Source organism: Onychomys torridus, chromosome 12, assembly GCF_903995425.1.
Source record: "Onychomys torridus chromosome 12, mOncTor1.1, whole genome shotgun sequence".
In the NCBI taxonomy this organism is placed as follows: domain Eukaryota; kingdom Metazoa; phylum Chordata; class Mammalia; order Rodentia; family Cricetidae; genus Onychomys; species Onychomys torridus.
In genome coordinates, this window is record NC_050454.1 from 67,950,952 (window position 1) to 67,978,304 (window position 27,353).

Genomic DNA, 27,353 nt, shown 5'->3' on the forward strand with positions numbered 1-27,353 from the left:
TTGAGGGTCTCTCCTTTCAGATGACTCTAGCTTGTGCCAAGTTGACATAAAACCAGCCAGGATACCTGGGAAGAGAGTCTTAGCGAGGGACTGTCTGGCCAGGTTCACCTGTGAGCATGTGTGGTTTTGTCTTGATGGTGTTAACTGACGTGGGAAGGTTTAGGCTGAGGGTGGGGGTGCCATTCTCCGGTGTTAGGCCCTGGACTACGGAGAGTAGAGAGCAGTCTCTGAGTGCTTAAGCAGGTTTCACTCAGACTGTGGGTGTCACGTGACCCGAAGCTTCCCATTTCCACTGCCTGTCAAGTCCATCCTCTGCAGTGGTGGACTGGAACCTGGAACTGCAAGTTAAAATAAATCCTTTCTCCCCAAAGCGCTTTTTGCCAGGTTTTTTCTTGTATTTTTTAAAATTTTTATTTTATCATTTTATATATATATAAAACCACAGTAACAGAAATGAAACTATAATTAGGAACATTTGAACGTTACTTAAAGGCTGTGAGTGAGAAGGGGAAAAAGGGAGGATGAGGGGAGGGCGTCTGACCCTCTGGAGCTCAGCAGTAGCCGCTCTGAACCAGGAGAGCAGCCACTGGCCTGGCTGCCTGTCTCTGCGTTGTCTAGAGACCCGAGGGATAACCCGAAATGCATGGAGAGAGGCTGTCCTGCATCCCACCAATGGGGACACTATCCTAATTAGTGTTCTTCAAGATGCACGCTAACAGGAACACCTCAGAGTTGTACAGCAGTTTATGATAAGTAAAGGATGTTTATGCCTGTTACATCATTTGATTCTACCAGCAAATCCTGGGACACCAGTCTTGAGAGGTGAGCCTCTGGGGTGGTTTGAAAGGAAATGGCCCCCGAAGGGAGTAGCACTATTAGGAGGTGTGGCCTTATTGGAGGGAGTGTGTCACTGTGGGAGCAGGCTTTGAGGTCTCATATGTTCAAGATACTGCCCAATGAAACAGTCCACTTCCTGTTGCCTTCTGATCAAGATGTAGCCAGCACCATGTCTGTCTGCACGCCACCATGTTCCCTACCATGATGATAATGGACTGAACCTCTGAACTGCAAGCCACCCCAATGAAATGTTTTCCTTTATAGGAGCTGCCATGGTCATGGTGTCCCTTCACAGCAGTAGAAACCCTGACTACCACAGCATCACAGTCGAACCCCGTTTGAACCTTGGACTTGACGTAATCTCTTGCTCCCCTCTCACCTTCACTGGCTTGCTCACAGGTGTTCCGGAGCTTTATGGAGCTCTGCAACTATGCCAGTTAGATGTAGGTCTTGGCACTGATTGTACTTTATGGGGTGCCATGATCACTTAAGTGAATGATCACTTAAGAATGATGTGTTTAATGCACTAGCACAAGAATGACACATTTAACTCATGCCCACACCTATGTTTGCGCGCGCGCACACACACACACACACACACACACACACACACACACACACACCACGAGTGATATGCTTAAACACATCCATGTGTGCACGCATGAATGTGTACACACACACCCAAGAATGGTGTATTTTGTCTGAGTCCTTAGATGCCTCATGCGGCTGGTGGGTTTGTATGCCTGCTCTGATCAGGAGTCTCACTGTCTGTGGCAGACCTGGCTTGGGGGAGTTCTGCAAAGAAACACAAAGCTAACTAACCTTGGTTTGCCCATCATGCTCCTGTGAAACCTCCCTCCTGCCCCGTGTAACACCTGTTACTCTCATGGGACACTTGTGTTTCTCAAGAAACCTGCCATTTTTAGGATTCTGGTCTCCAGTCACTGCACTGTTTCTATACAAGCGAGTTTCCCTGTCCGTGTCATGAGGGTGCTCTCGAGAACAACTTTCAGTAATGAAGACCTGGCTTCTTCAAATCTTTACTTAAAATGTTTTATTACATTTATTTCTTTGCGTGTGAGGGGCACACAAGTGGTGTGGCACTTGTGTAGGCACCAGAGGACAGCTTGCAAGGGTTGGTTCTCTTCACCACGTGGGTTCTGGGCCTGGAACTCAGGTCATCGTCGGGCCCTGGGCACAGGCATCTTTACCAGCTGAGCCATCCCACCTCCCTTCTCTGTATCTTCCCATGGATGGAAGGGAACCCCCAGCTACCACTGCTCTTTAGGGACCCATTCCCCCACAAGCGCCTCATCTTTATTTATAAAAGGAGAACATAAAAACCCTTTATCTAGTCTTCTCTGAGATCCCCCAGGCCCAGCCTTTTAAGTACTCTTTTGAGGAAGCTTCTGCTTGGGGAAGCTGCTGGACTTCTGATAATTTAGTGTGGCCATTTGCTAGGGAAGAAGATCTGGGCGGTAATCACAAGATGTGCCCAGACACCCGAGCTGACGGGAAGCCTGTACCCACTGCACAATTAGCCCACACCCACCAGTTTAACCAACACGGTGTCTCAGGGAACACTTTAAAGACAGAGTTTTCAGAAGAATATACATTTCTACTTATGCTGGACATTGTGGCTCATACCTGGAAACCCAAAATTTGGGTAGCTGAAGCAGGAGGATTGTCATGAGTTCGAGGCCAGCCTGGGCAACATGGTAAATGATGAGGCAGGCTGCTGGGATACAGTGTAAGAGACCCTGTCACAACATGAAATAAGAAAAAGGAACAGGGTGTGGTGGCATCCCCCTGTGACCTCTGCACTTGGATCAGGAATTCAACATCAGCTTCAACTAAACAGTAAAGTGGAGGCCAGCCTGGGCTACTTAAGGCATTGTCTCAAAAACCAAAACCAAACAGTTTGCTTCAGTTTTTCATTCTGAGATGGAAAACAGGGTTAGATTCTAAAATTCCTGCCTGAAACTATGAGGAGATAAAGCATGTTGACTTTGACCATCCAATATGGTCCAGAGAGAATTTGTAGCCAAAGCCAGCAGTAATAGATATCTCTTGAGAAATGTTGATGGAGAAAGCACGGGGCGGTGAAGCTGAGTGGTGAGTGCACAGCACACTGGAGAGAGTGGGCTGGTCCCCACCCCAGAGAAGTGGATACACCCAGGGACATTCTTGGCAGCAGGCTGCCCCATTCCTCTTTCTTTTGAGGTGCCCTTGATCCAAAGGGGATCCCCATTTATAGTACAGAAGCTTCTCCACCTTTCCTTTCTCTTCTATGACTGCTCTGGGATAGTTCTCTGTCTATTATTTTAACATTTCTTCAGTGTGTGTGTGTATGTGTGTGTGTGTGTGTGTGTGTGTGTGTGTGTGTGTGTGCGCGTGTGTGCGCGCGCCTGCTGGTGTAGGTGCACTCTTGCTATGGCATTTGTTGTGGAGGTCAGAGGACAAGCTGTGGAACTGGTTTTCTCCTCTACCACGTGGGTCCCAGGGATTGGACTCAGGTTGTCAGACTTGGTGGCAAGCGTATTTACACACTGAGCCGTCTTCTTGTCCCCTCTGGGACATTTCATTGCTTTGCCTTCAAAGGACTCTTTGGCCCACAGTTGTGATTGTTGATGACCCTTCTTGGCATGATCCCAATGCGTCTGGATTGTACCCCCCTCCCTGCTCATTTCCTTTCCTGTATTTACACTGGGACCCGTGAGCGCTCATTTCAAGCAGTCTCTTGTCCATATTCACTTTCACATGTGTTGAGCACAACTCACAGGAAGAAATATAGTTTGCACATGATCTAGAATTCATTTGCTATATATATTGATATATACAAATACATACATGCATAGGCTTCTCCTGGCTTGAATCCAAACATACTTAGTTTAAAAATCTTTCCTTAAAAACAGTCCTTAAATCTATAACTCTGTGCCTCTCATTCCAACAGTTGCTGAAACCAAATCGCCACAAACTTCGTGTCTCAAAACAGCCACAGAGGGGCTGCAAGGATACCTCAGCCAGTGTGAATATAACAGGCCCCCATAAGCACAACAGGAGCGGCACTGTTAGGAGGTGTGGCTTTGTTGGAGTAGGTGTGGCCTTGTTGGAGGAAGTGTGTCACTGTGGAGGCGGGCTTTGAGGTCTCATATATGCTCAAGCATATATGTCTCTCAGCAAGACAGAACACTTCCTGTTGCCTTCAAGGCAATTAGGACTCTCAGCTCCTTCTCCAGCACCATGTCTGCCTGCACGACACCATGTTGTCTCATGATGATAAAACTAAACCTCTGAAACTGTAAGCCACCCAATTAAATGCTTTCCTTTGTGACAGTTGATGAGGTCATGATGTCTCCTTAGAGCAAGAGAAACCCTGACTAAGACAGTCTTTAAAGCGTGTGCTTGATTCTCAGAACCCATGTGAAAAAATGCTGAGCAGGCAAGGTAGACAGAGCCCCTTGTAATTCCAGCAACTGAGAGGTGGGGACAGGCAGATCGGCTGCCATCTCACTAGGCTAGCCTACTTGGAAAGCTCTGGGCCAATGAGGGACCTTTTCTCAGTGACAAAGGTGGACAGCCCCCCAGAGGAGACAGCAGAGGTTGTTTTCTGGCTTCCATGTGCATGTGAACACAGGTACCTGCACTCACACTGTGTGCATGCACACACACACATGCGCACACAGAGAACAGATGCGCATGTGCCCCTGTGACAGACAGTCTGTGCAGCGGGCAGTTTGTACTTGTGGCTTTCCTCATTGCTGTGGACAATGACCAGAGGAGGGGCAACTCAAGGAGGAAGTGTTTATTGGGGCTCATGCTTTGAAGGTAGAGTCCGTCGCGGCGGGGGAGGGTGGCAGCTGGCGTGTGACACAGATGTTCCTGCTGCATCCATCCTGTCGGGAGGCAAAGAGATGGGTGGGGAGAGCTTGTCTGCCTTTCTCCTCTTTTCTTTTTTAAATTTGCCTTTCTTTTTTCTTTCTTCTTTTGCCTTGGTCTCCGTGAGTGTATGTGCGTGCATGCGCTTACGTGTATGTGTGTGTGTGTGTGTGTGTGTGTGTGTGTGTGTGTGTGTGTGTTAGTGCATGAATCTGTGTGTGTACATGGAGCTCAGAAAAAGGCATCAGCCCCCCCGCCCCATCACTCTCTACTTATTTCTCTGAGGTGGGGACACACAGGGCTTACATTTTCTCAGCTACACTGGAAGTCAGTGATCCTGTCTCTGGCCCACTTGAAGCTGGGTTACAAGCACACACTGAACACCTGGCTTGTTATGTGGGTGCTGGAACCCGTACTCTGATCCGTCCCGTGGAGATGGTGTAGCCAGTGCTGCCACCTCTATAGTCTCTCCTTTTCCTTCTTGTTCAGTCCGCAGACCCCATCTGCACTCAGGGTGGGTCTTCCCCCTCAGTTAAACCTTTCCAGAAGCCTCACAGACATGCCTGCGGACGCTCTCAAATACTATCACGACTATTACAGAGCACTTCCGTCCAGGACCCCAGGACCCAGAGCTCTGCTGTCTCGTGACTCCACCATCCCCAGAAGCCTGTCCTGTCCTTTATCCACTAGAGCAGCAAACCATCTTTCGCATAAACAACGAGCTTTAAGCCGAAGTCATCCTCTGAGAATTACTTTGAAGTTGCAATCAGCTGGCCACTCAGCAGGGTTCTGGGAATTGGGGTTGATGGGCAGGAAGTTTTAAGGAGATGTCCAAAGGGATCTAGACAGTGGAGTCCCTGCCTAGCACATTTCAGGATAGACGCTGGCCCTTCCAAAGTATCCACCCTGATTTCCTGCCAGTAGAATGTGCCCCACAGAGTGTTGAGACGCCATAAAGAAATCCTGAACTACTGGTACTTGTCACTCTGTCAGAGGCTGCCTCCCAGCATGCCATGCAAGGAGCCTATGAAGTTGAGGCCTGGAGGTAGACGAGCAACAACCAGATTTATCCTGTGTGGGATTTCCTTTTGCTGTTCAGGTTAGACTTTGCTTCTCTGAGCAAGGTAGACTGCCAAAGCGGGAGGAGGAAGAGGGGGAGGGGAGAGAGGAGAAGAGGAGAAGAAGAGAGAGGAAGAAGGAGGAGGGACAGAGAGGGAGAAAGGAAGAGGAGGAGGAGAGAGAACAGGAGGAGAGAGAGAAGGAGGAGAGAGAGAAGAGGAGGGAGAGAAGAGGAGGAAGAGAAAGAGGGAGGAGGAGAAGAGAAAGAGAGGGCTAGGGTAAGCGGGAATTTGCAGCCTTCTTCAGAACACTCAGCTATGAGTGGAATGACTCCAGGCCTCACCTCTTTGCCTGTGAGCTTCCAGGAAGCCCAGGTACCTTAGTCAGGAATTACACTTCTGAGATTTTCAAACCAGAGCAGGACTCACATAGGCGTGGGTCGTCTGTGTGGGGATCAGTCACTTCTGGAACTGCCCTTCCCACCCCCACTAATGCCTCCCTGTCAGAGTCTGCCCAGCGCATCCCACACACACCTCAGCAGAAAGTCCCTGGCTCTGCTCCCGGTAGCCTTGCTGTTGACCTTATGAGGTGTGAGAAGGAGGAAGAGAAATCTTCGTTCTGGCCAGAACTCACTTCCTCATTTCTGAGAACCCACCCATGCTCCAGACATGCCAGGCTATAGGTCCTCAGAGCTTCTCAGAGCCCAGGCCCAGCCTGGCTCCTCCAACTGCTTGAGAAGTCGTCCTCAGGGAGACTGGGATGCGGAGCCTCTTCTTGTTCCTGAGGCTGCTGGAACAACTTCCAAAATGGGTGGCTGTGCACATCAGAATCCCTACTCCTGTAGTCCCAGAGCTCTGAAATCAAGGCATCAGCGGAGCCACACACCCTCTAAGGGTCCCCCTGTACCCCTCAGTTTCTGCTGGTGGCCTGCCATCCTTGGCTTCCCTGTCCAATCTTCTCATCAATGCCTTCTGTCTTTTTTTTTCCTGATGGGGACACTAACCACATGGCGTTAAGGATTCTCTGAGTTCAGTATGCCTTCCTTTCAACTAATTATGCCTGTACCCTTGTCTTCAAATGAAGTAACACTCTGAGGCACAATAGAATCTGGAGATGCCCTGTTCAATCCACAGCAAAGATCCTCCTCCCCCAGCTTCTTCCTGGCAAACCTTCACCCAAGCAGGCAGCCCTCCCCAGCTTTCCTCTCTGGGGTGAGGCAGGCCCAGGAGTGGTTTCCTGAAGTTGAATGGCACCCCTCACTCCAGGAAGGCCTGGAGATCAGAAAAGTCTGTTCTCCCTCGGAACGGGTGTCCACATGCCCAGGGACACCCACTCAGCATAGTTTCCTGCTGTATAGAAGCTCTTCCAGATTCCCTGGGCTCATGGCCAGTCCCTTAGTGCGCTGCCTGAAGGGATGGAGCCCTCCAAGCCTCGCACTAGGCCATCACAGACCAAGGTACCTGGTCCACACAAGAAAGTCAGCATCTGGCCCCACAGCACCTGCATGACCTCATTGGTTACCTGCCTCAGATCGGCTGTAGAAGTTGCACCCCACACCTTCTTAACCCAGCTGCTCCTGCCTCAGAGAAACTAGCACCTCCTTGCTATGAAATCTATGCAGGAATGGGGAGGGGAGCTTTCTGGGGCCCCTGTAACCCAGCTGAATATTTTTCAGGTTATTTAACCAAACTCCTGCAAAACCACACCGCCTATGCCTGTGACGGGGACTATTTGAATCTACAGTGCCCACGGCATTCTACAATAAGTGTCCAATCGGCATTTTATGGGCAAGATTACCAAATGTGTGGTTCCCAGGAGCCCGCCTCCCAGAGGGAAGACAACCTGACCTGTGTGGCATCCACCACTTTGCAGGTATTGCGTTTCGTGGATGTGCTAAAATCATGAGATAGTTTTTTCCTCTCTCCTGTCTCTCTTTGCCTTTCTCTCTCTTTTTCTATGTTCATATATGTGTGATTCTATGGTTCACTCAAGTCAAAAATTCATGAAAACCCCAATTACTATGCATCACTAATTTTTATAGGTGAGCTATTACCAGCTTCTCAGAGGTCTTTGCCATATAGTACAAATGGAATCCCTATGTGATGAAGAGTTCCCTTAGCATCCTTAGTTCTTAGTTCCCTTAGTTCTTTCCATATGAAGTTAGTCACAGGCACACTCTTTACTGTAGTGAAGCAAAGCAGCCATGTTGGACTTCAACCTTCAGGCCCACATCTCTGATAAATCCCCCAGTGGGAACCCAGTGACTCTGATGCTGACATTGGCGATCATGATGAACTTCTCCTTAGAGAATGGCCATAGTTGTCTTCTGTTTCTCAAGGCTTGCTTCTCTCCCTGTAGACAGCCATGCCATTCCCATGTAGAGCTATTTTGAGTAGTCTTGGTTGAATTTTTTTTCTTCTGAAAAGTACTTCTTCTTCCTCCTCCTTCCCTCCTCTTCCTCCTCCTCATTCTCTTCATCTTTTTCCTCTTCTATTTCTCTTCCTCTTCCTCTCCTCTTCCCTTTCCTTCTTCCTCTCCGCCCCCTCTTCCTTCTTCTCTTCCTCCTTGGGCACACTTGGGGAAAATTGGGACATATAGAAGTGGAATCGTTCACTGGTGGTTTTAGACCATGGCTGTTAGTTATACATACAACTTTTTCCCTTACTGGGAATTGACCAAACCTAGGCCCTCCTGAATGCATACCACTAGGCAAGCTAGAGCCTCAGCCCTTTTTCATTTTTCATATTTGAGACTGTGTCTTGCTAAGTTTCTCAGGCTAGCTTTGAGCTGGCTCTGTAGCCCAGGTAGCCATGAACCTTCCATCCTGCTGTCTGTATGCAGTAGCTGGGATTACAGGCCTGTGCCACTATGGTCTGCTTTATCCAAGCAATTCATAATCTGTTATCTCAGCTCCCTGGCCTGGGCTTTATTATGATGATGATTTGTAATGCTTCTCAAGTTCTTTACAGCAAGTGGCAAGTTAGACGTTAGCTTGATTATGGCCAGCATAGAATATGTAGAGGAAGTAAATTCATCAGAAGGTCTAAGGAGACTTCTGTATGTTTTTTTAATACCCACAGAGAAGCAAAAATATTAGATGATGTGAAGATTTTTCTATTCTTCATACTACTTTGCTTTTAGTCTAAAAGCTGTAGCATGTGGATAGTCATGTAATTAGGCAACAGCTGAATTCCCTTGACATGGCTTCCACACTGTGATGAGAGATAATAACACGTTTCTTTGGAAATCAAGTGTAGTGTCTTTGAGTGCCCCTACCCTGCCTCAGTTTCTCCCTTTGGAGCCTCCCCTCTAAGAGCCATACTCCTGCTGGCCACCTGACTCTCTCCTCACCCAGCCCAGGTGCCCAGACTCTCCGCTGCCCTCTAAGCTGCATAGGAAGAGTGCTGGCTGGCTGGCACCCAGAGGACCGAGTATCTACTTGGTGAAAGTATGGACTGCTGGTGCTGAGGCCTACTTGCTGAGCCTGGTGCCCTGAGGAAAGAGGAAGTTCCATTTAGGCTGACATGTCAACATTTATGAACACGGTTCTGATGCTATTCAGAGGGTTAGCTTGCCAGAAACTTTGCTATGCATGGCCCTTTCACTCTGCAAACGGAGTTCCCTTCTGCTGGGACTTCACACCACACTGGGTCAGTCTATGTCCCAAGGGGCAGTGGTGTTTAAGGTAGGAACAGGTTAACATCCACCAAGGTAACTACCATGGTGCCTCTCTGCATTTTGCAGTTGGTAACAGGGTTTGAGCCTGCCCTGAGGTCACAATGGAGGGGCCTTACAATAACCCCCGAAGGCTGTGTGATTTACCAAGACCATTAGCCATGCCAGTGTGGACCATCATCCGAGAGCTGTGCCTCCCAGGGGCCTAAAGGGTTCCCCTGGGAAATCTTTCTGATGGACAGATCCACATCTCCTTGAGCCCTGAGGTGGCAGGGTGGGTGACATGGCAGGACTGGTATCCTTCATGGAAACACATGATCCTTGAGCTGTTAGAAGAACATGGCAACTCAGAAAAAAGCTCAAAAATCTGCAAGGCAGTCAATTCTAAAGTATGAGTAGATTCTCAGGAACTTTTCCTCTTCTGGACTTGGTGTCTTGTTCATCAGAATCAAGGCCAAGACCTGAATTCATTCTGTGTAGAGCTTTCTCTGGGAGCCATAGCCCAGAGGGGCAGTAAGAAGTCTGGATCTTTCCATGATGCAGCATAGGGCTTTTCACAAACTTCCAGAGAGAGAGAGACAGAGACAGAGAGACAGAGACATAGATAGAGACAGAGAGACACACAGAGAGGGGAGTTTTCCATTAAAGAAATCACTCAGTAGCAAAGTCATGGGCCCATGCCCTTGAGTTTGTCTAGGGTGGGCATCGGCTTTAAATATTTTATTTGGTAGAAAAAGTTTGGGTGTTTGAAGGCTTTCCCAAGTCCCTGGGGCCTGAATGGGGCCATGTCTAAAGGTAAGGAGATGTGCCATGATTCTTGGCCACCATGGCTCTCTAGTTTTAAAGCTGGCAGTGCCCTCCAGCTGAACGATAAAGGTGACTTGATATCACTCAGGACTCTAGATCCTCTGAGGGACTGAACTTTTTAAGACTAGCCAGAGTGCCTACCGGGGCTGGTTGAGGCCAGCTCTCCCATGGCCCTGGCTCTCTGGACTAGGTTCTTTCTTCTAAAAGTTACAGGGAGCTGCCCACCACCCACGTGTGCTTCCATTGTAGACACCGCTCAGGCCAGACAGGGAAGCCGCGTGCCCTCAGAGCCCAGAACAAGCCAGGTTTGGGTCCCAGCAGACACTGTGTAGTTTACAAGTCTGTGCTTTTGTACTCCTCCTTCCAGAAGGTGCTGGATGAATGCCAGAACCAGCGGGCCTGCCACCTCCTGGTCAATAGCCGCGTCTTTGGACCTGACCTTTGTCCAGGAAGCAGTAAATACCTCCTGGTCTCCTTTAAATGCCAGCCTAGTAAGTAACTTCTGAGGGGGGACAGTGTGCTTGGGATGGGCCCCTTGTTCCATGGACACTCCTGACTAAAGTCCTCTGCCATGGTGTTCCTCCAGCCTCAAATCCCTTGGAATGTCAGAGAGAAAGACACATGTGTGTGCTCATATGTCCAAATCTATGAATGTAAAAATCTTTCTCTGTGTGTAAAACTCGACTGTTACGATGCTGAAAATATCCACAGAGGGGAAGGAACACAAGTGGTGTCCCTCAAAGTGAAGAACAGATTCTGCTTTTCAAAGGCAGTCAGGTCGTGAGGCTTGACGCCCCCTGGGCTCAGTGGCACCACCTCCAATGTCTATGAACCAGCTGCCCGCCCCCTCCCCCTTGTTGACCAGGGTGTGTTGGAGCAATCTCCTCCACCCCAGTTCCCGTGCTTTCTCCGTTGATTCTTGCCATCCCTAATGCACACAGGCTTTGTCATCGACTCTCTTCAAGGAACCCAGGTCTCATTCCCAGGTACCTGCGCCTGCAACACACTGAGGGGGTCAGCCGCTGGAGACATTCTCTTCTTAGTTTCTTTTAAGTCAGCATACAAAGTAATGGCATTTTCATGCAGGATTTGGTTGATCCTATTCCATTTCTTCCCTCTCTGTCCCACGTCCCCCTCTGCCTTTCCACTCCCTGTGGTCATGGTCCCCTCCTTTCCACCTTCATGTCACAGGAGTTCTATTACTAATTTTTCTTCATGTCCTTAAAATCTCCCTGACCCCACGGTCCCCTTTCTAGCTTCACACTCTCCATGCACACCAACGTATACACACATGTGTAAAATTAACACCTAGGATTCTCAACGTTTGTCTTTCTGGCAGGCTTGCTTGAATAACTCCTTGAAAAGAAATTGTAGCAATAGTATGTGACCCTGTGTTAGGAATCGTAGTTTTGACAACTTTCTCTCTGCCACCCCAACCCAACTGTTCTACTTTTTGCATTTTGTTCTCTGTGGGTTCTAAGACGCGGGTAGTCTGGTGCTGGGGTGGGGCCACAGGGGATCCTGCTGCTCTACTGCATGTTGGGGAAGCAGTCCCCAGACCTCAGGTTTTTCCTCCAACAATCTCCCAGAGACCACAGGAATACAACAGAATTGCCCCTTGGTGCTGTCCCTGCAAATACACTCCCATCCACACCCACTTGAACCTCAGTGATCGTGCACACACCCACACACTCACAGCATGCTCAAGAGACTCTCCTACACCTTATCACACACACCTTGCCACAGCTCTATGCCCTGTTGTACATACATACCTAGTCACATATATACATGCACTTGTGTAGGCACACACAAACACACTGTCTTATACACTCACACATACACAATCGTAAATAGCCACAAACAAGCCGAAACATTGAAGAGCAGCTGAACATCTCTTTGTGAGCCCCTTCCCATCCCCCACCATATCCCAACAACCCCTACCTCCGCAAACAGATCAGGAGCATCACTTCAAGATCTCTGTGTTCTTCATGGGCCTCCTGCAGCTGATGCTGAAAAACATGACCGTGCCCCTAGAGGTCGTTAGATTTGCCCTCTTTTTCTCTCCCCACAGTTCCCACCTTCCATGATGAAAGCAAACACTCCTTCCAAAAGCAGTTGTTCAAACTCTCAGCCGCTGGAGGACGAGGCGGTGAGAGCGTAATTACTATGGCCTGGAGACAGAGAACGTGGATGTACCTCCATCCCCCACAACCTGGTTAACCTTTTCTGATCCCAATCACCTAAAGGTCCCGTCTCTCAACACCAGAGTTGGTTGAGTTTCCCCCTCTTGATACTTCCCAATGGGGACTGTACAGCGTGAGTTTGGAGGGGACAAACCAGGGCAATGTTTACACAGGGAGGTGCCGGGTAGGTAAAGCCCCACTGTGATTGCCCCAGGGAGAAAGGGTGAAGAACAATGAAGCTCAGAGTTGCTGTGTGATCCAGTCCTGAGGAGCCAGAGTCATGGCATCATGGAAGGGGGAAGTAAGCCTTTTCTCTATGGCTTCTGCCCCCCACCCCACCTGCAGAGATGCCTCTGTTTTCCACCCCCTGCCCTGCCCTGCTGGGATACTTGCATTGCTCACAGCTGCACCTAGTGCCAGCATACAGAGTGATCTGTGTGTCTCTTCCCAGTTCTGTGTTCTGAAAAGTCCACACCACGAGAGCATGGGCACAGGGAAACTGGCAAGTACTGCAGACTGGTTGGGTTTTGGCGAGTTAGTTTGCCAGCTGGCCTTCCTAGATCTCTTCTTGCTGAATGTGCCGCACATGCCCCATTTCCCTTCTTCTCTCCTCCATGGAATGTGGTCTCAGGGCAGCTTTGGATCTAAGCAGTTCTGGATAGGTCACTTTCTGCTATGGGTTGCTGTGTGTGATCTTGGACACCTCCAGAAGCTCCATTGCTCAGTTGTGAAGTGAGGATAATGTCCCTTCCACACCACCAGGGCTGCTGGGAAGACAGGATGTTGTTTGTGAAGTTGAGCCGAGTCATGGCTCGATAGTATTCCAATAAACAGTCTAATGTAATTCTGGCCAATGATGCGCATGACTGACAAGCAGTGATGTATCCAGGGCTGAGGTGGAGGTGATATTGGCAGGGCCTGGGTGCTGGCGATGGCACGGTGCATTGTCAGTACAGAGTCGTAGGACACAATCCAAGCAAGCAAGATGTCTATCTGAATTTTAATATTGCCTTGCAGCCGCGGTTGTAAGCAAGGCCAGTAATAAACTGCTCCTGTCAGGGCAGATCACTGCCCCGCCCACCTCTGTGGGGCCTCTGCTGAGATGTAAAAGTAGACTGGTCCCTGGCACAAAGTGATGTGCACTGGGGGGAAAGACTTGACTTTGAAATCTGTGTCTGGTGCTGGGAATTAAATCCAGTGAATTTTGATTTTGTATGTTTCCTCGAGCCAATCACGTGCAATGCAATCCTTTCTTGCAACACTTAGCAGGAATGCCAGTCAAAGCTCCAAGCTGGCCCTTTAAGAACATCATTAGAGTGAGTAGGGAGGGAACACACCAGGACATGTGTGAAGACAATCTGCAGGAGTCGACTTCCTCCTTCCAAACTATGGGTGCCAGGGATCGAACTCAGGTCATCGAGCTAGACAGCAAATACAATTGATCCATCTCACTATCCCCCAATTGGTCATTTGATTGCAAGGAGAAGCTATGATGTGTTTGTAGCTTAGGTGTGCTAAATGTATTACAATCTTTTTTTTTTTTTTTTTATTCATGTAAAAAAGTGACATCTGTATTTCCAACTTGATGGCTTTTCAACTCACTGTGGGTTTATTTGGACACAACTCTTTGCAGGTCAAGGACTCTGTGTGCACTGTTTAAGAGAAAGAGGGTGCCCAGCATGACTCTCTCTTGGTAGAGATTTGCAGGAAGTCCTGACTGCCTTCTCAGGCTCCTGCTGCTCTCTGCAGATGTGTTGGGGAAGCTGCCCAGAGCTCTGAGCTCGACCCCAGCTCCTACCAAATTCTGCTCCTCTTAGAAAGCAGCAGATAGGTTAGGAGGTCCCTGCTCCTTTAGAACCAAAAGAATGTGCTTTTAGGTGCCAGCACATTTGCAAGGAGTCAAGGGACTCAACAGAGCACAGCAGGAAGCGCTGTGGCATACACCAGCTCTCTACACTGGAAGATGAGTCACCTGTGGTGGGGACAGGGTGTCTGGAGGCCTGACCCATGGTCCTGTCATCTTAAGTGGGTCTTGCTGGCCTTGGGAGAATGAGCTTTAGTTACTCCAAGAGACATGGCTAATATTCATTCCACGGTGTGCTTTTTTAAAAAAAAAAAAATTGTAATAAACTGGGGCTGGAGAGATGGCTCAGCAATGAAGAGCACTGGATGCTCTTCCAGAGGACCTGGGTTCAATTCCCAGCACCCACATGGAGAATCATAACTGTCTGTAACTACACTACCAGGGGATCCTCTGTGGGCCTCAAGGACACTATTATGCCCAGATCGAGGGGACCCCCAAAAGACCATCACGGAAGCAAAGAGCCTTTATTTCAAGCTTGGAGCTTGATCTCTCTGTCCGATTCAGCGGTGAGAGCAGGGTGGGGTTGTTTTTATTATAGCAGAAGTTGGGGTGAGGGGATTTCCAGGGTTCAGAACCCCGATTGGCTGACATTTGTCTAGGGGTATAGGGAATGTTTGGAATGTCAGGTATTTCCCCTTAGATGCAGTGCCCCCCACGCCCAGGTCATGGCTTCTGGATCCAGGTGTTGCCTGCCAGTAAGCCTGTCACAGAAGCTGTGTCTGGGCCTCTAAGCCTGTCATGGCAGCTGTGTGGTCAAGCTGTTTGGGGCCCGCCACATACACATGTGGTGCACATACATACATATAAGGGAAACACTCATATACATTAAACAAATAATACAACACTTTGTAATATTTTAAAGTGCTGATTTAAGGAGAGACAGAGACAGAACTAGTACTGTTTTCTGTAGCAGGAATCTTAAAGAGTCTTCTTAATAAAAGCAAACCTGAGGCCAGTTATTGGGGTGAATTGTTAGTTATTTAGTGGAGCTCTTACCCTGCGAGAAAACGTCCCAAACACAACAAGACCACAGAAGAGTTTTTATTAAAGAGGATAGAGGTGACAAGCCTGTATGAAGCACACAGGTGGGTGAGGAGACAAGAGAGCTCATGCAAGATGGCGCCGGCTTTATAAAGGTTGGGCCATGCATGCATACAGGAACTCATGTGGCTACTCCACGCATGCACGTAGATTACATGGCCGCGAGCGCTTTACGCAACCATGTAAAGCCACAGAGTCCCAGTCCCATGAGATGTCTGACCTGGAAATGGCTATTTTGAACCGGAAATAATTAGGCGGTCCGACGGCAAGCCCAACCGTGTGGACATGTTGTGATTTCCTATCATGAATGCTGGAAGATTAGAGAAACAGAACAAGCCACAGCTACCTCATCTTGCCCATTCCTCAGCTGATCCTGTTTCCTCAGACTGGAAGCCTCTGAATCCTCAACCAGAATGGGTCACAGCCTAAAGGCTTAACCAGCCAAATGCTTCTAGTTTCTGGTCCTCACGCCTTATATACCTTTCTACTTTCTGCTGTCACTCCCTGGGATTAAAGGCTCACTTTCTGGGATTAAAGGTGTGAGTCACCATGCCTGGATGCTTCTAATGTGGCCTTGAACTCACAGATATCCGCCTGGCTCTGCCTTCCAAGTGCTGGGATTAAAGGCGTGTGCTACCACTGCCGATTCCCATGTTTAATATTGTGGCCGTTCTGTTCTCTGGCCCCATTATTAGCGTGCACAATATTTCGGGGAACAAAATACCACCACAGTTTTTATAAGTTTCTAAAGCTGGGCCTGGTGACACAGACCTGGATCTCAGCACTTGGGAAGTTGAAGAGGAAGATCTTTAGTTCAAGGGTAGCCTGGCAGATATAGTCATTATCTCAAACTATAGAAACCAAACGAACAAAAGTTCAAGTCTGCTGAGAAGTCTGGTTGTCCCGGCTCCTCCCACCGTTTGGAGGCACTCCACCCCCCACCCCCCAGGCATTCTGAACACGTAGGCAAGTGTTCTCCGGATTGCAAAGCTCGCTGGTGTGTCTTATTTTATCCATCAAAGGCAGTTATCACCCTGGGCCTTTGAAGTCAGAACTGTCAGCGTTGGTGAGATTGACATCTACTCAGACACAACACAGAAGAGCTGCAGACTCGGCTCACCCAAAGTCACAGTCAGAGTCAGCAATCTTTAATTTAGAAAAAGACAAGCTTTTTCTTGCATCTAACTGCAAAATGTTATGCTGAGACTCCAGTGAGCCAGCCAAGGGTCTTTTACATCTTTACTATGACACTGGCCCCTTTGCTTCACTGGCTCTTCTGTGTGTCAAATGATCAGAGAAGATGAGGGTCCTGTGAGCACTGACGGCCTGATTTCTGCTCTGACTGCATGCTGGTCACGCTCAAAGCACACCCAAGCCTTTAAGACTGCTGCATGACATTATCATCTACAAATAAGCTGTGATTTTGTGTTGGCTGTACTCATAACTAGCTATATATGGCCCACAGGTATCAGGTTGCACACTTGCCTGGAATGTTCCCCATACATAGAGAGATAAATATAGATATATAGATATAGACATATATGGATATGATATAGATATAGATAGGTAGATAGGTAAATAGATAGATAGATATAATCATCTGTCCTTATACAGAGGGGACATGGTCCAAGAGGGCTGTGGATCTCTGAAGCCACAGATATCAAACCCTACATATACTATGATTTTCATATTGATGCACACCCATGAAAAGGTTTAATTTGGACACAGTGAGAGAGATCTATAACAACCAATAATAAAACAGAAGCTATAATCATGGTTATAATAAAATAGCCACCATTAACATTCTTTGTACTTTGGGGGTGTCAGGAAGTTAGATCAGGGTTATTTGAATGTAAATATTTCCACAGTGGATCGGATAACTAAGACAATCAACCAGGTAACTAATGGGCAGGTAGCATATACAGGGTGGATATGCTGGACAAAGGAAGATTCATGTCTTGTATAGACAGAGAATGCTTGCCGAAGAGTACCACACAACTACTTGGAATAGGGAACAGTTTAAAATTTAGGAATTGTTCACTTCTGGAATTTTCTATTTACTGTTTTCAAGCTGTGATTGGTTGTGAATTACTTAAAATAACCTGCAAGCGGGGGGGGGGGGGGGGGGGGGAGTGGGGGTTGACTATATTAAAAACCAGCCCCAGGGCTCACTGCCAAAGCTGGTGGGCATCTTGGGACCTGAAGCGTCTTTCTGCCTGTGACCCAAGGTTTCTTCTTTCTCTTCTTCTGGGCTTTTGGTGAAGAATCACAGGGACTTCCAAGTCATGGGAAAGGGGAGGGGGACTCATGACTGAATTGTTTTCTCTCATGGTTTAAATTTGGAGCTTAAGCATTGTTGGTTCTGTGGGAAGTCATCCAGCTGTCCTAGCTCTGGTGTGTGTGCATGTGCTGTTCTGGAAGGTTTATGATGGGAGCCTCCAAACCGCTGGGATTCCAACCCACAGTAAGAAAAACACTGTACTCACTGGCCCAACATGGCCTGCACTCGCACAAACACAGCCGAAGGATGATCTTTTGAAATCATTGCCACGTTTCTTCTCATGGATTGCGCTTTAATGTTTTTGATGATTTCTAATCATTCTTTTTTTGTCTTTGTCTTTTCTTTTCCTGGAGAGAAGGAAGAGTTGGGACTTCTATGTAGCTCAGACTGGCCTCAAACTGCCAACCTTCCTGCCAGAGGGCTGGGGCCACAGCCGTGTGCCGCCACTCCCAGCTGGTCTGTAGTGTTTAAATTTGCTGGTCACAATTCACTAACCTGATTTCGAGACTCATCAGTGAGTCTTGGATCACACTCGAGAGAACTCAGTCTTGAAGTGTATCAGGATACGGAAATCAGACAGAGTGGAGGAAAAATGGAAATCAGGCAGAGTGGAATTAAAACAGGAGCTCAGGAGGGACATAACAAAGCAAGAGCTTTCTTGGGGAAGCTGGTTCCCTCCTGACAACCAGCCCAGGCCAGCCCAGGCCAGCCAGAGCAGCTTGCCATTAACTCTTGCTGCCTGTGATTTTAGGAAGCTTTGAAAAGATAGCACATCAAAAGGCTGCTTTGCATGAAGTTCATTACTACATTTAATGTGCTTAGAGCAGGACTGAGTGGAGGGGAAGCCCTCGATACCAATTAGCATTATTTCTAAAGTATGTTGAGGTGTAAATTATATAGCATGAAATCCATCCATTTTAAGTCAACAGTTCAACTACAGTTAGTAAGTTTACTGAGCCGTGTCCTCTCAACCACAGTCCAGCCACAGAACATTGCTGTCTTCTGTCCGATCTACTTCTTGATCATACTCACCATCTCAGGCAACAGTGCATCTGCATTCACCTGTAAACATTTGCCTTTCCTTGATATTTCACGTATGGTCATGCGACATAATGACATTTTGTTCAGTGACAAGTCGAATACGTAACAGTGGTCCTTAGAAGATTATAAGCGAACTGAAAATATCCGTCACCTAGCATTTGTACTGCATGCATCCTGCCTTTCTCAGTGTTAAATACACATATACTTGGCAGTGTGTTACAGCAGGCTTGGTCTTCAGGACAGCATGCTGTGCAGGCAGACAGCCCAGGGGCTGGAGGGTACCACGTCCTGTAGGTGTGTAGAGCTGGGAGTATAGCTCAGTTGTAGGGTGCACCTAGCATTCAAGAGGCCCTGGGTTCTCCCCATATCACTACAGCAAGCAAACAACCCAAAGAAGTATCACAGGTGTATAATAGACTATATCATTTAGACTCCTGTACGTGTAGTCCACAATGTTCACTCAAGGACATATTCTCAGAGCATATCCCCATTATTGATCCATAATATATATAACATGCAACTATACATAAGCATAGTTGTTCCTTTTGGTGTGTGCGGTATACAACCCAAGAACCCAGTGGATGTTCCAAACCAAAAAAAAAAAAAATCTTTTTTTAAAGATTTAATTACAAAATGATGCATGTGTGTGTGTGTGTGTGTGTGTGTGTGTGTGTGTGTGTGTGTATGAGGGGGGAGGGTATGTTCATGTGAATTTAATTGTACACAGAGCCAGAGGTGTCAGATCCCTCTGGAGAAATTGTGATCTGTTTGATGTGGGTGCTGGGAATCGAACTCAGGTCCTCTACAAGAACAGTCCATGTTCTTAACTGCTGAGCCATATCCCCAGCCCAACTATGTCTCTTCTTATACACTCATGTTTATGGCCAAGCTTAGTTTATAAGTTAGGCAATAATAAAGTAGAATAGCAATATCAATTACTCCAATGAAAGTTATGTACATGCAGTCTCTTGGAATTTTCTATTTAGTGCTTTTTTTTTGGTTTTGTTTGTTTGTTTGTTTGTTTGTTTGTTTGTTTGTTTTTCGAGACAGGTTTTCTCTGTGTAGCTTTGCGCCTTTCCTGGATCTTGCTCTGTAGACCAGGCTGGCCTCGAACTCACAGAGATCTGCCTGCCTCTACCTCCCGAGTGCTGGGATTAAAGGCGTGTGCCACCAACGCCTGGCTTATTTAATGCTTTTAAACTGTGGCTGACTATAGATAACTCAAATCCAGGAGAGAGGAACTTTGGATAAAGGGGAGAGGTAGTATAAATGGAATCAGATGCTGCACAGTCTTCTGTGTCTGGACTGTCAGAAATTAGTACTTTTTAAAAAGCACTTGGGAGGCAGAGACAAGTGGATCTCTGTGAGTTCCAGGCCAGCCTGGTCTACAAAGGGAGTGCCAGGACAGTCAGGGCTATCTGTTTCCAGAAATAGATCGATCTCTCTCTCTCTTTCTCTCTCTCTCTCTCATAAACTTTGAATCAGCAAGATGGCTCAGTGGGTAAAGGCACTTGCTGCCAAGCCTGATGTCCTGGGTTCAATTCCTGGAATGCACCTGGTGAGTTCAGGTGTCCATAGTGCATTGTGACACTCATTCTCACACAATAAAACAAGTTTAAAATGGATGGTTTTTTACCATATGCGCTATTTAAAAAATAAGACTTTTTACCTTGGCAGTTCGTGGAAATGTCAACTCTGTATGACATTTTAAAGAGAGATTCCATTGTGGTATCACAGAGATCTTCCTGCCTCAGCCTCCTGAGTGCTGGGATTACCAGAATGAGCTACCGCACCCACCCCCTTTTGGAAACAGGGTCTCATATATCCCAAGTGGCCGGAACTTGCTCCACAGCTGGGGATGTGGGTGTTGTCTTGAGCTTCCGTCTTCCTGCCGGCACTGCTCCCATGCTGTGATCACAGGCATGAGCCACCAAGGCGGGTTTATGTGGTGTTGGGGACTCAGTGCAGGACTTCATGTATGCTAGGCAAGCCAACACTGCCAACTGAACTCCATGCACCCCAGCCACGCTCTGTACTTCTGTGAACAAAGTACACCAGATTCAGAGAGGTGGGGAGGTGCTTGTGGAGTTGGTGGCAAGGGCTTGTAGTACATGAGTCTCTAGCCATCACTTCCTGGGGGCTTCCTCCTATTAATCTTTGCTCTAAAATGAAGCAGGAGAAACTTTCCAGGACCTGAGCGGCCCTGTCCCCTGCCTTAAGCCTTTTTCCCATTTGCACATTACTGTGACTCCTGGGGTCTTTGCTCTGTCTTCTGGTTGCTCCCCACCTCCTTCCAGCAGGGGCTCCTTCCTCCCTATCCCGCAGGGCCTGAAACACCAGGCAGGCAGGGCCATCCTGCTCTGCCCTTCTCAGGGTGCAGGTCCACAAGGGCCCAGCAGCTGCGACTTAGCTGGTCCTGGGGCATTCCTTCCTAGCCAGGCTAATCTGTCCCTGGTTTCTGCTTCTCCAGATGAATTAAAAAACAAGACTGTGTGTGAAGACCAGGAGCTGAAGCTGCATTGCCATGAGTCCAGATTTCTCAACATCTACTCTGCTACCTACGGCCGGAGGACACAGCAGAGGGATGTCTGTTCCTCTGAAGCGGAGCTGCTGCCCCCCTTTGGTAGGTGATTTTATTGGGCTATAATTAGGCTGTTGTCTGAGTGGATTGTGGTCCTGGGTCTGCAGTGAAGTGTGCCTGGTACCTGCAGCAGAGAGAAGTCAAGGACAGAAGCTCCTTCTCACGGTAGTGGCCTCTCTGCCCCATAGTCCTGAATCTATTGGTGGTTCAGTCATTCTGTGGAGGTAAATAGTGAGCACCTGCTGTATGCAGGGCCCGGTTCTAGGCTTTGGGAGCTCATCAGTGACCAATAATCTACCCAGTCATAGAGTGTCCGTCCAGTAGTGCACAAGGAGGCCATAAGAAAGCAAGAAAGGAACAGCAGACTCTCCACAGACAGAGTTTTGCCAGTGTGGGCTCACCCAAGCACAGATTGGAAACACTTAAGGGGAAAGTTCCCGTATTGAACAGGTGCAGGCTTATTTCCTTTGTTACCAGGAGTGTCCACCTTGCTGCCCATCAGCCACACATATCCTAAAATAGCTGTGAAAAAGGCCCAACACATTTCCAGATGTCAATGCCACACCACAATGTCAAAAGATGGTTTATAATACCTTCTATAACATTACACGTATAATATAAATATAAACATGTGTTATGCTATATTGTTCCTAGGAGCACATGCCTGAAGGCCTTGTGATGTCTGGATGTAGCTTGCATGTCTTCCAACGTTCATGTGTCAAAATTTAATTCCTGATGGGAGATATTAAAGTGATGGAAACTTAATGCTGCTGAGGCACTTGGAGGCATGAACTTTGGAGATGATTAGAGGCACATAAGATTATCACTGAGGAGCTCCCATGACAGAATCCTTTGAAAGAAGGGAGTGAGACCAGAGCAGACATCTCCAGACTTCCCGGTCTCTTGCTGTGTGGTACCCTGTGCTGCATGAGACTTTGCCAGGAGGGTTGTCATCAGACACAGGCTTGTGACCTTGGACCGGAGCCATGAGCCAAATAAGCCTGTTTTCTTTATAATGTTACTCAGCTCAGGTAATTTATTACAGTAAAACAAAACTCGGAAACTAATACATCAAATTTGCTGTGGGAGCATATGAGGTTATTACCATATCTATATCTGAGAATATGGAAGTGGCTTTGAAACTGGGTAGCAGGCAGAGGTCAGAGGGGTTTGGAGGAATGGGTTGGGAAAAGTTTCTTTTGCTCTAAGGCAAATGTTATGGCCAATTCTGACGAGGGTGAAGAAGAAACTAACAAGTCAGCCTTAGAAAACAGGTAGAAGGCTATTCTTATATGATGTAGCAAAGGGCCCTGCTGTGTGGGTGTCCACACCCTAAGACTTGTGGGACACCACACGTAAAGATGATGGACTTGTTTATTAACTTAGTTAGGGTTTCTGTTGCTATGAAGAGACACCATGACCATAGCAACTCTTACAAAGGAAAACATTTCATTGGAGTGTCTTAGTGTTTCAGAGGTTTAGTCCATTATCATTATGGTAGGACATGGTGGTGTGCAGGTAGACATGGTGCTGGAGAAGGAGCTATGAGTTCTACATCTTTATCTGCAGGCAACAGGAAGTGATCTGTAACACTGGGTATAGCTTGAGCATAGGAGACCTCAAAGCCTGCCTCCACAGTGACACACTTCCTCCAACAAGGCCACACCTCCTAAGAGTGCTACTCCCTTTGGGGACCATTTTCTTTTAAACCACCACACGTGGTAAATGAGATTTCAAATCAACAAAGATTTTTGCTGCTACATGGCCATTATTGGCTGCTTTTAGTCAGGTTTATAGTAAAACTCAGGACCAAAGGGAAAGATTTGAAAACCTCTCCATCTGGCCAAGGAGGAAGCAAAGAACAAGAATAATGTAGGGTGGGGCTGTGAAATCACTTACTGGAGAGATTAGTGTGGATAGATGCCAGTTTCTGTGATCAGAACAACCGGAAAAAGGCCTGGAGTCAAAAAGGCCTGGGTGTAGATTCTGTGGGTGCTAACTCTTGGCATCCAGGCCATGCTGGGTTTTCAGGTGTACAGTTGGGGTCTAGTGTCTTCCCTGCAGAGTTTCAGTCTTACCTTGGGGTGAATATTCTTTCCCATTTTTCGAATCTTGGAAATGGGTGACTTGTGTGTGAAGCTGTGTGAAGAAACCCCTTGCTTCCTCCTGACTCTGCCATTAAGAAGGTCATCACTGAATGTGGACCCTTGACCTTGGACCAAGGCTGTGAGTCAAATAACCCTCTTTCTTTAAAGTTATACAGCCTCAAGTATTTCATTATAGTAACTAAAAACTATAACAACAGAGGCTCATACTCTGTCCTGAGTGCCCCCCCCCCAGTCTTATTGTATTTGTTTATATGTGGGGGAGCTTGTATGTGCCAAAGTACATATATGGATTTCCATGGAGAGCTGGAGGGATCTTCAGGGCAGCCCACTGCTATAACACCATCGATAACCTGGCAGATACAGGAAAGTATGTAGCTTGAAGATCCTTCCCTTGCTTAGCATAACAGAATAAAGAGTTTAAACTCTGCACAAATTAGCCTGCTGACCCCGTCCTTCACCAAGCTCTTCTGTACAGCGTCCCCAGCATACACAGTGATGAAGACAAAGCTCTTCCATGCACTAATCACCCCCCAGTCAAATTCTGAGGCCTTTTCTTTTCTCCTGTACTCTGCAATGGGAAGGGTTCAAAAGGGAAGGTCAAGGCTCTTGAGATCAAACATGGAAACTTCAAGTCCATACTCATTCCTCAGGTCAGAATCATGCATGCAAAGACACCAACCTTTGAGTTGGAGAGATGGCTTGGTGGGTAAAGTCTTCCTATGCCAGCAAAAGGACCTGGGTTCTAGTCCTTTCTGGTGCTCATACATGCATGCATGCGAATACATTCATAAAGTAAAAATAGACAAATCTTTTAGAAGATGCAAACCTTTGCAGGCGTTTTAACACATTTCTTTACCAAACTGGATGCTAAGAAGTCTTTGCTCTTTGGACAGGTAAACTGTATCAAGGTTGCAGACTTCACCTGGCAAAAACTCCCCATAAACTCATCAGTTTGTCCCTTTTGCATAAATATACTCAAATGTCACCCAACTGACAAAGCACACATCATGTCTCCCCAGGTGGCCCATCCACCTCCTCTCTGACCCCAGGGTCTCTCCCTGGTGACAGCATACCTCCAATTTGGCCTCTTGGCTCCCAGCCTTCTCTGGGCAGCTCTCATCAGGACCACCAGGTCCCTCCTTTCTGTACTGAGCAGCGTCTGGAAGACTTCACTTAAGTTGAACAGACACACCCCCGCTGTGTAGAATCCTGCACCCTGCCCATTGTCACCAGACTTAGAAGTCAGCTGTGGTCCTGTCTCTCTACCCACTTCCCTCCCTCATGACCTCTAGAGCATTCTGTGACCTCTCATGCTCCCAGGCCTTTGCACAAGTTGTTCTTTTGTTTGGGCTGTTCTGTCACCACAGCTTGGTGTGGTCAGTTCTGTGACGCTTCTTAGGAGTCACCTTGAATGCCAGAATGGAGAGATTTCCCTACCACCTGCCAGAACAGAGCTTTGTCGTTGCCAACTTCATCTTCATGGTGGAAAGCTCCATGCCATGAGTGGGTGGCTCATCTTCCCAGAGGCCCAGCTCTGCAGGGACTCTGTCTGTGGGATTCTCGGCGACCGGAGTGGTGCCTGTCACAGGATGGGAGCCCTGTGAACTCTTGGTGGGTGAATGAATCAGAGCTCCTTGTAAGCATGGCGCAGTGCCTATCCTTGACTCTGGATTGCAGGCTGGGATGTGGGCCTGGTGTTATCACAGCCTCTGAGCTCTCCTGAGATGCTGGAAATCCAGGTTTTAAAAAAAGTGAAATGTTCCAACTTTTAAAACACCGAACAAGCCAAAGAAAACATGCCTACAGTCCACATCCGGGCCATAGGCTGCCAGTGTGTGTGTGTGTGTGTGTGTGTGTGTGTGTGTGTGTGTGTGTGTGAGTGTGTGTGTGTGATCTCTGTTCGCTGTTCCAGCCATTCCCGAGGCCCAGGCGCATGGCTTTGAAGAAGGGGAAAGGCACATTTGGCCTTCACCCTAGACCTGGCATGGGCTCAGATGGATGCGCACATGAGAACTGAGGGCTGGTTCTCATCAGGGGCCTCTGAAGGGGAGCCCTGTGGTTGGTGTCCCAGAGCATCTGGCTTTCAAGATTGATTTGTATATTTTCCTATGCATATGAGCTGAAGTCTGGTGGATCCACGCACTTTAGACTCAGCACACACCCCTGGAAGCCCATGCTTTGGTGGAGCTGAGATGGCCTGCCAGGCACATAGTGGCCAAGGCTTCCACAACAGCTCAGCATGGCTTCAGCATTCAAAGACTGAGAGGAAGATATTCCTCAAACTTTCTAAAACATCATTGTCTTTGGCACAAACACAGTAACAACATCAAACAATAATAACAGTAAGATTCAGCTACAGCTTTACCCATCAAATGACAAGATATTTATTTTTCTGAACTTCTTCTAAGCCCTGATGTCTCAGAACAAATTTTGTAATTATCTTTGGCCTCTTTTCCTTCAATTTTATAGCAATTGTCTTTTTCTGTCTGGCCAGGAAAACCCCCAACACTGCCTACCATCTTGCTCAGAGGATTCCCTACTGGGAGGGTTTTGTTGCTTCTGAGTTTCAGAATACATTTTGTAGACTGTGTGCCGGTGGTTTTTATAGGCTATTTCTTTGGGATAAATTCCCACATGTTTTATATCAAAAGAGGGTGGGGTCTGTTTATATCATCAGAGTGCTCCCTGACTTATATGCATAAACTTACCAATTTGTATGTACAAGCACATGTGTCCCAATTTGCATGTATAAACGGTGAGGCAGGATTTTGGGTTGCCCTGCAACTTTGGCTGTCTGATGTTAGATTTCCCTGAAGGTCTCCAGCTTAAGACTGAGACACAGCCCTGCACTGTTGCTTTACGTTGCCTTCCTTGGATGACAGATGACTGTGGACATGTCCCCACACTTGCACAGGTACATATTGTCTCTAGCCTTTCTCCCCCTCTCCTCCGTGCTAGAGTCTTGATGGGTTGATGGATGGATTGATTGATTGATTGAACAAGTTCATAAATTTTTTCAAGTCCTGGTAGAGCAGAGAATGACCCACATTCTAGTATTTCTGAACTTATAGCTTGGGTTTGCTACATACAGCTGGCTACTGGTTCTTTAGTGACATTTTATTTATCATTTGAAATTTTCACACATGTATACAATGTATTTTGCTCTTGTCCACCTCCTACTAGCTCCATTCCACTTCCCCTGGACCTCCCATCCTATCTCCTTTATGTCTACAACTTTGTGTCTCCTTTAAAAAATAGTATTCCATTAGTGCTGATCTCTTCGGATTCTGTCTATGTCATGTGTAGAACCATTTCAAGAGAAACTGACTATGAGAGGCCTCCCCCATGGTAGATTTCACTCCATGTGTGTACCACCCTTACGTGTGATGTCACAGGAGTGATGTCGCTGTGCTGTGATAAGCATCCCCAGGGCTGCCCAGAGCCTGGCTATCGATGGGACACTGTCTTACTGAGTACAAGGCTGTGAGAGTACCCCTACCTCAACTGTGTTCTGGGACCGCAGAGAAGACAGTGGCTCCCACATCCCATCTGAAAGGCAGCAGCCCGGGCCAAGCACTGAGGGCATCAGTGTTGGCTGCGCATCACTGCCTTGTCCAGGGTAGGATGTCTGATAACTATCTATGTTTCCTGCAGGTAAATAGTTGTATTCATATGGCCTAGCATAGAGAAAGATAAGGAGGCAGTTGCTTAATACACAAAGGGGCAGGCCTGGCACCTGGGGGAACATCTAGCCTGCTGTACCCATTCATATATGCTGGGATTTCCATCAAAACCCCTAAATTTTCTCCAAAATTCTCTTCAAGATCCTCCTAACTCTTGTTCACTGCCCTGTCTCAAAGCCACCACTCAGCCACGCATTCCTAAATATCAACCTGTGTATTCATTTCCTATCGCTATGTAATAAAACACTCCACAGTTTAATGGACTCTGATAAAACACGTATCATCTTGCGGCTTCTGTGGGACAGGAATTCGGG

General features: G+C 47.5%; 1 protein-coding gene across 3 annotated transcripts in view; it reads left to right on the forward strand.

The window, feature by feature from the left end:
- Eva1c (eva-1 homolog C) overlaps positions 1-27,353 on the forward strand; it is a 72,576-nt gene that overhangs the window by 25,851 nt on the left and 19,372 nt on the right. For 2 of the 3 annotated variants that reach the window (XM_036203135.1, XM_036203136.1), the window contains exons 2-4: positions 7,451-7,647; positions 10,625-10,748; positions 21,138-21,290. In XM_036203135.1, the coding sequence (XP_036059028.1) occupies positions 7,451-7,647; positions 10,625-10,748; positions 21,138-21,290 (474 nt within the window). The remainder of the gene's footprint in view (positions 1-7,450; positions 7,648-10,624; positions 10,749-21,137; positions 21,291-27,353) is intronic. The other variant, XM_036203137.1, reaches the window with a different exon arrangement.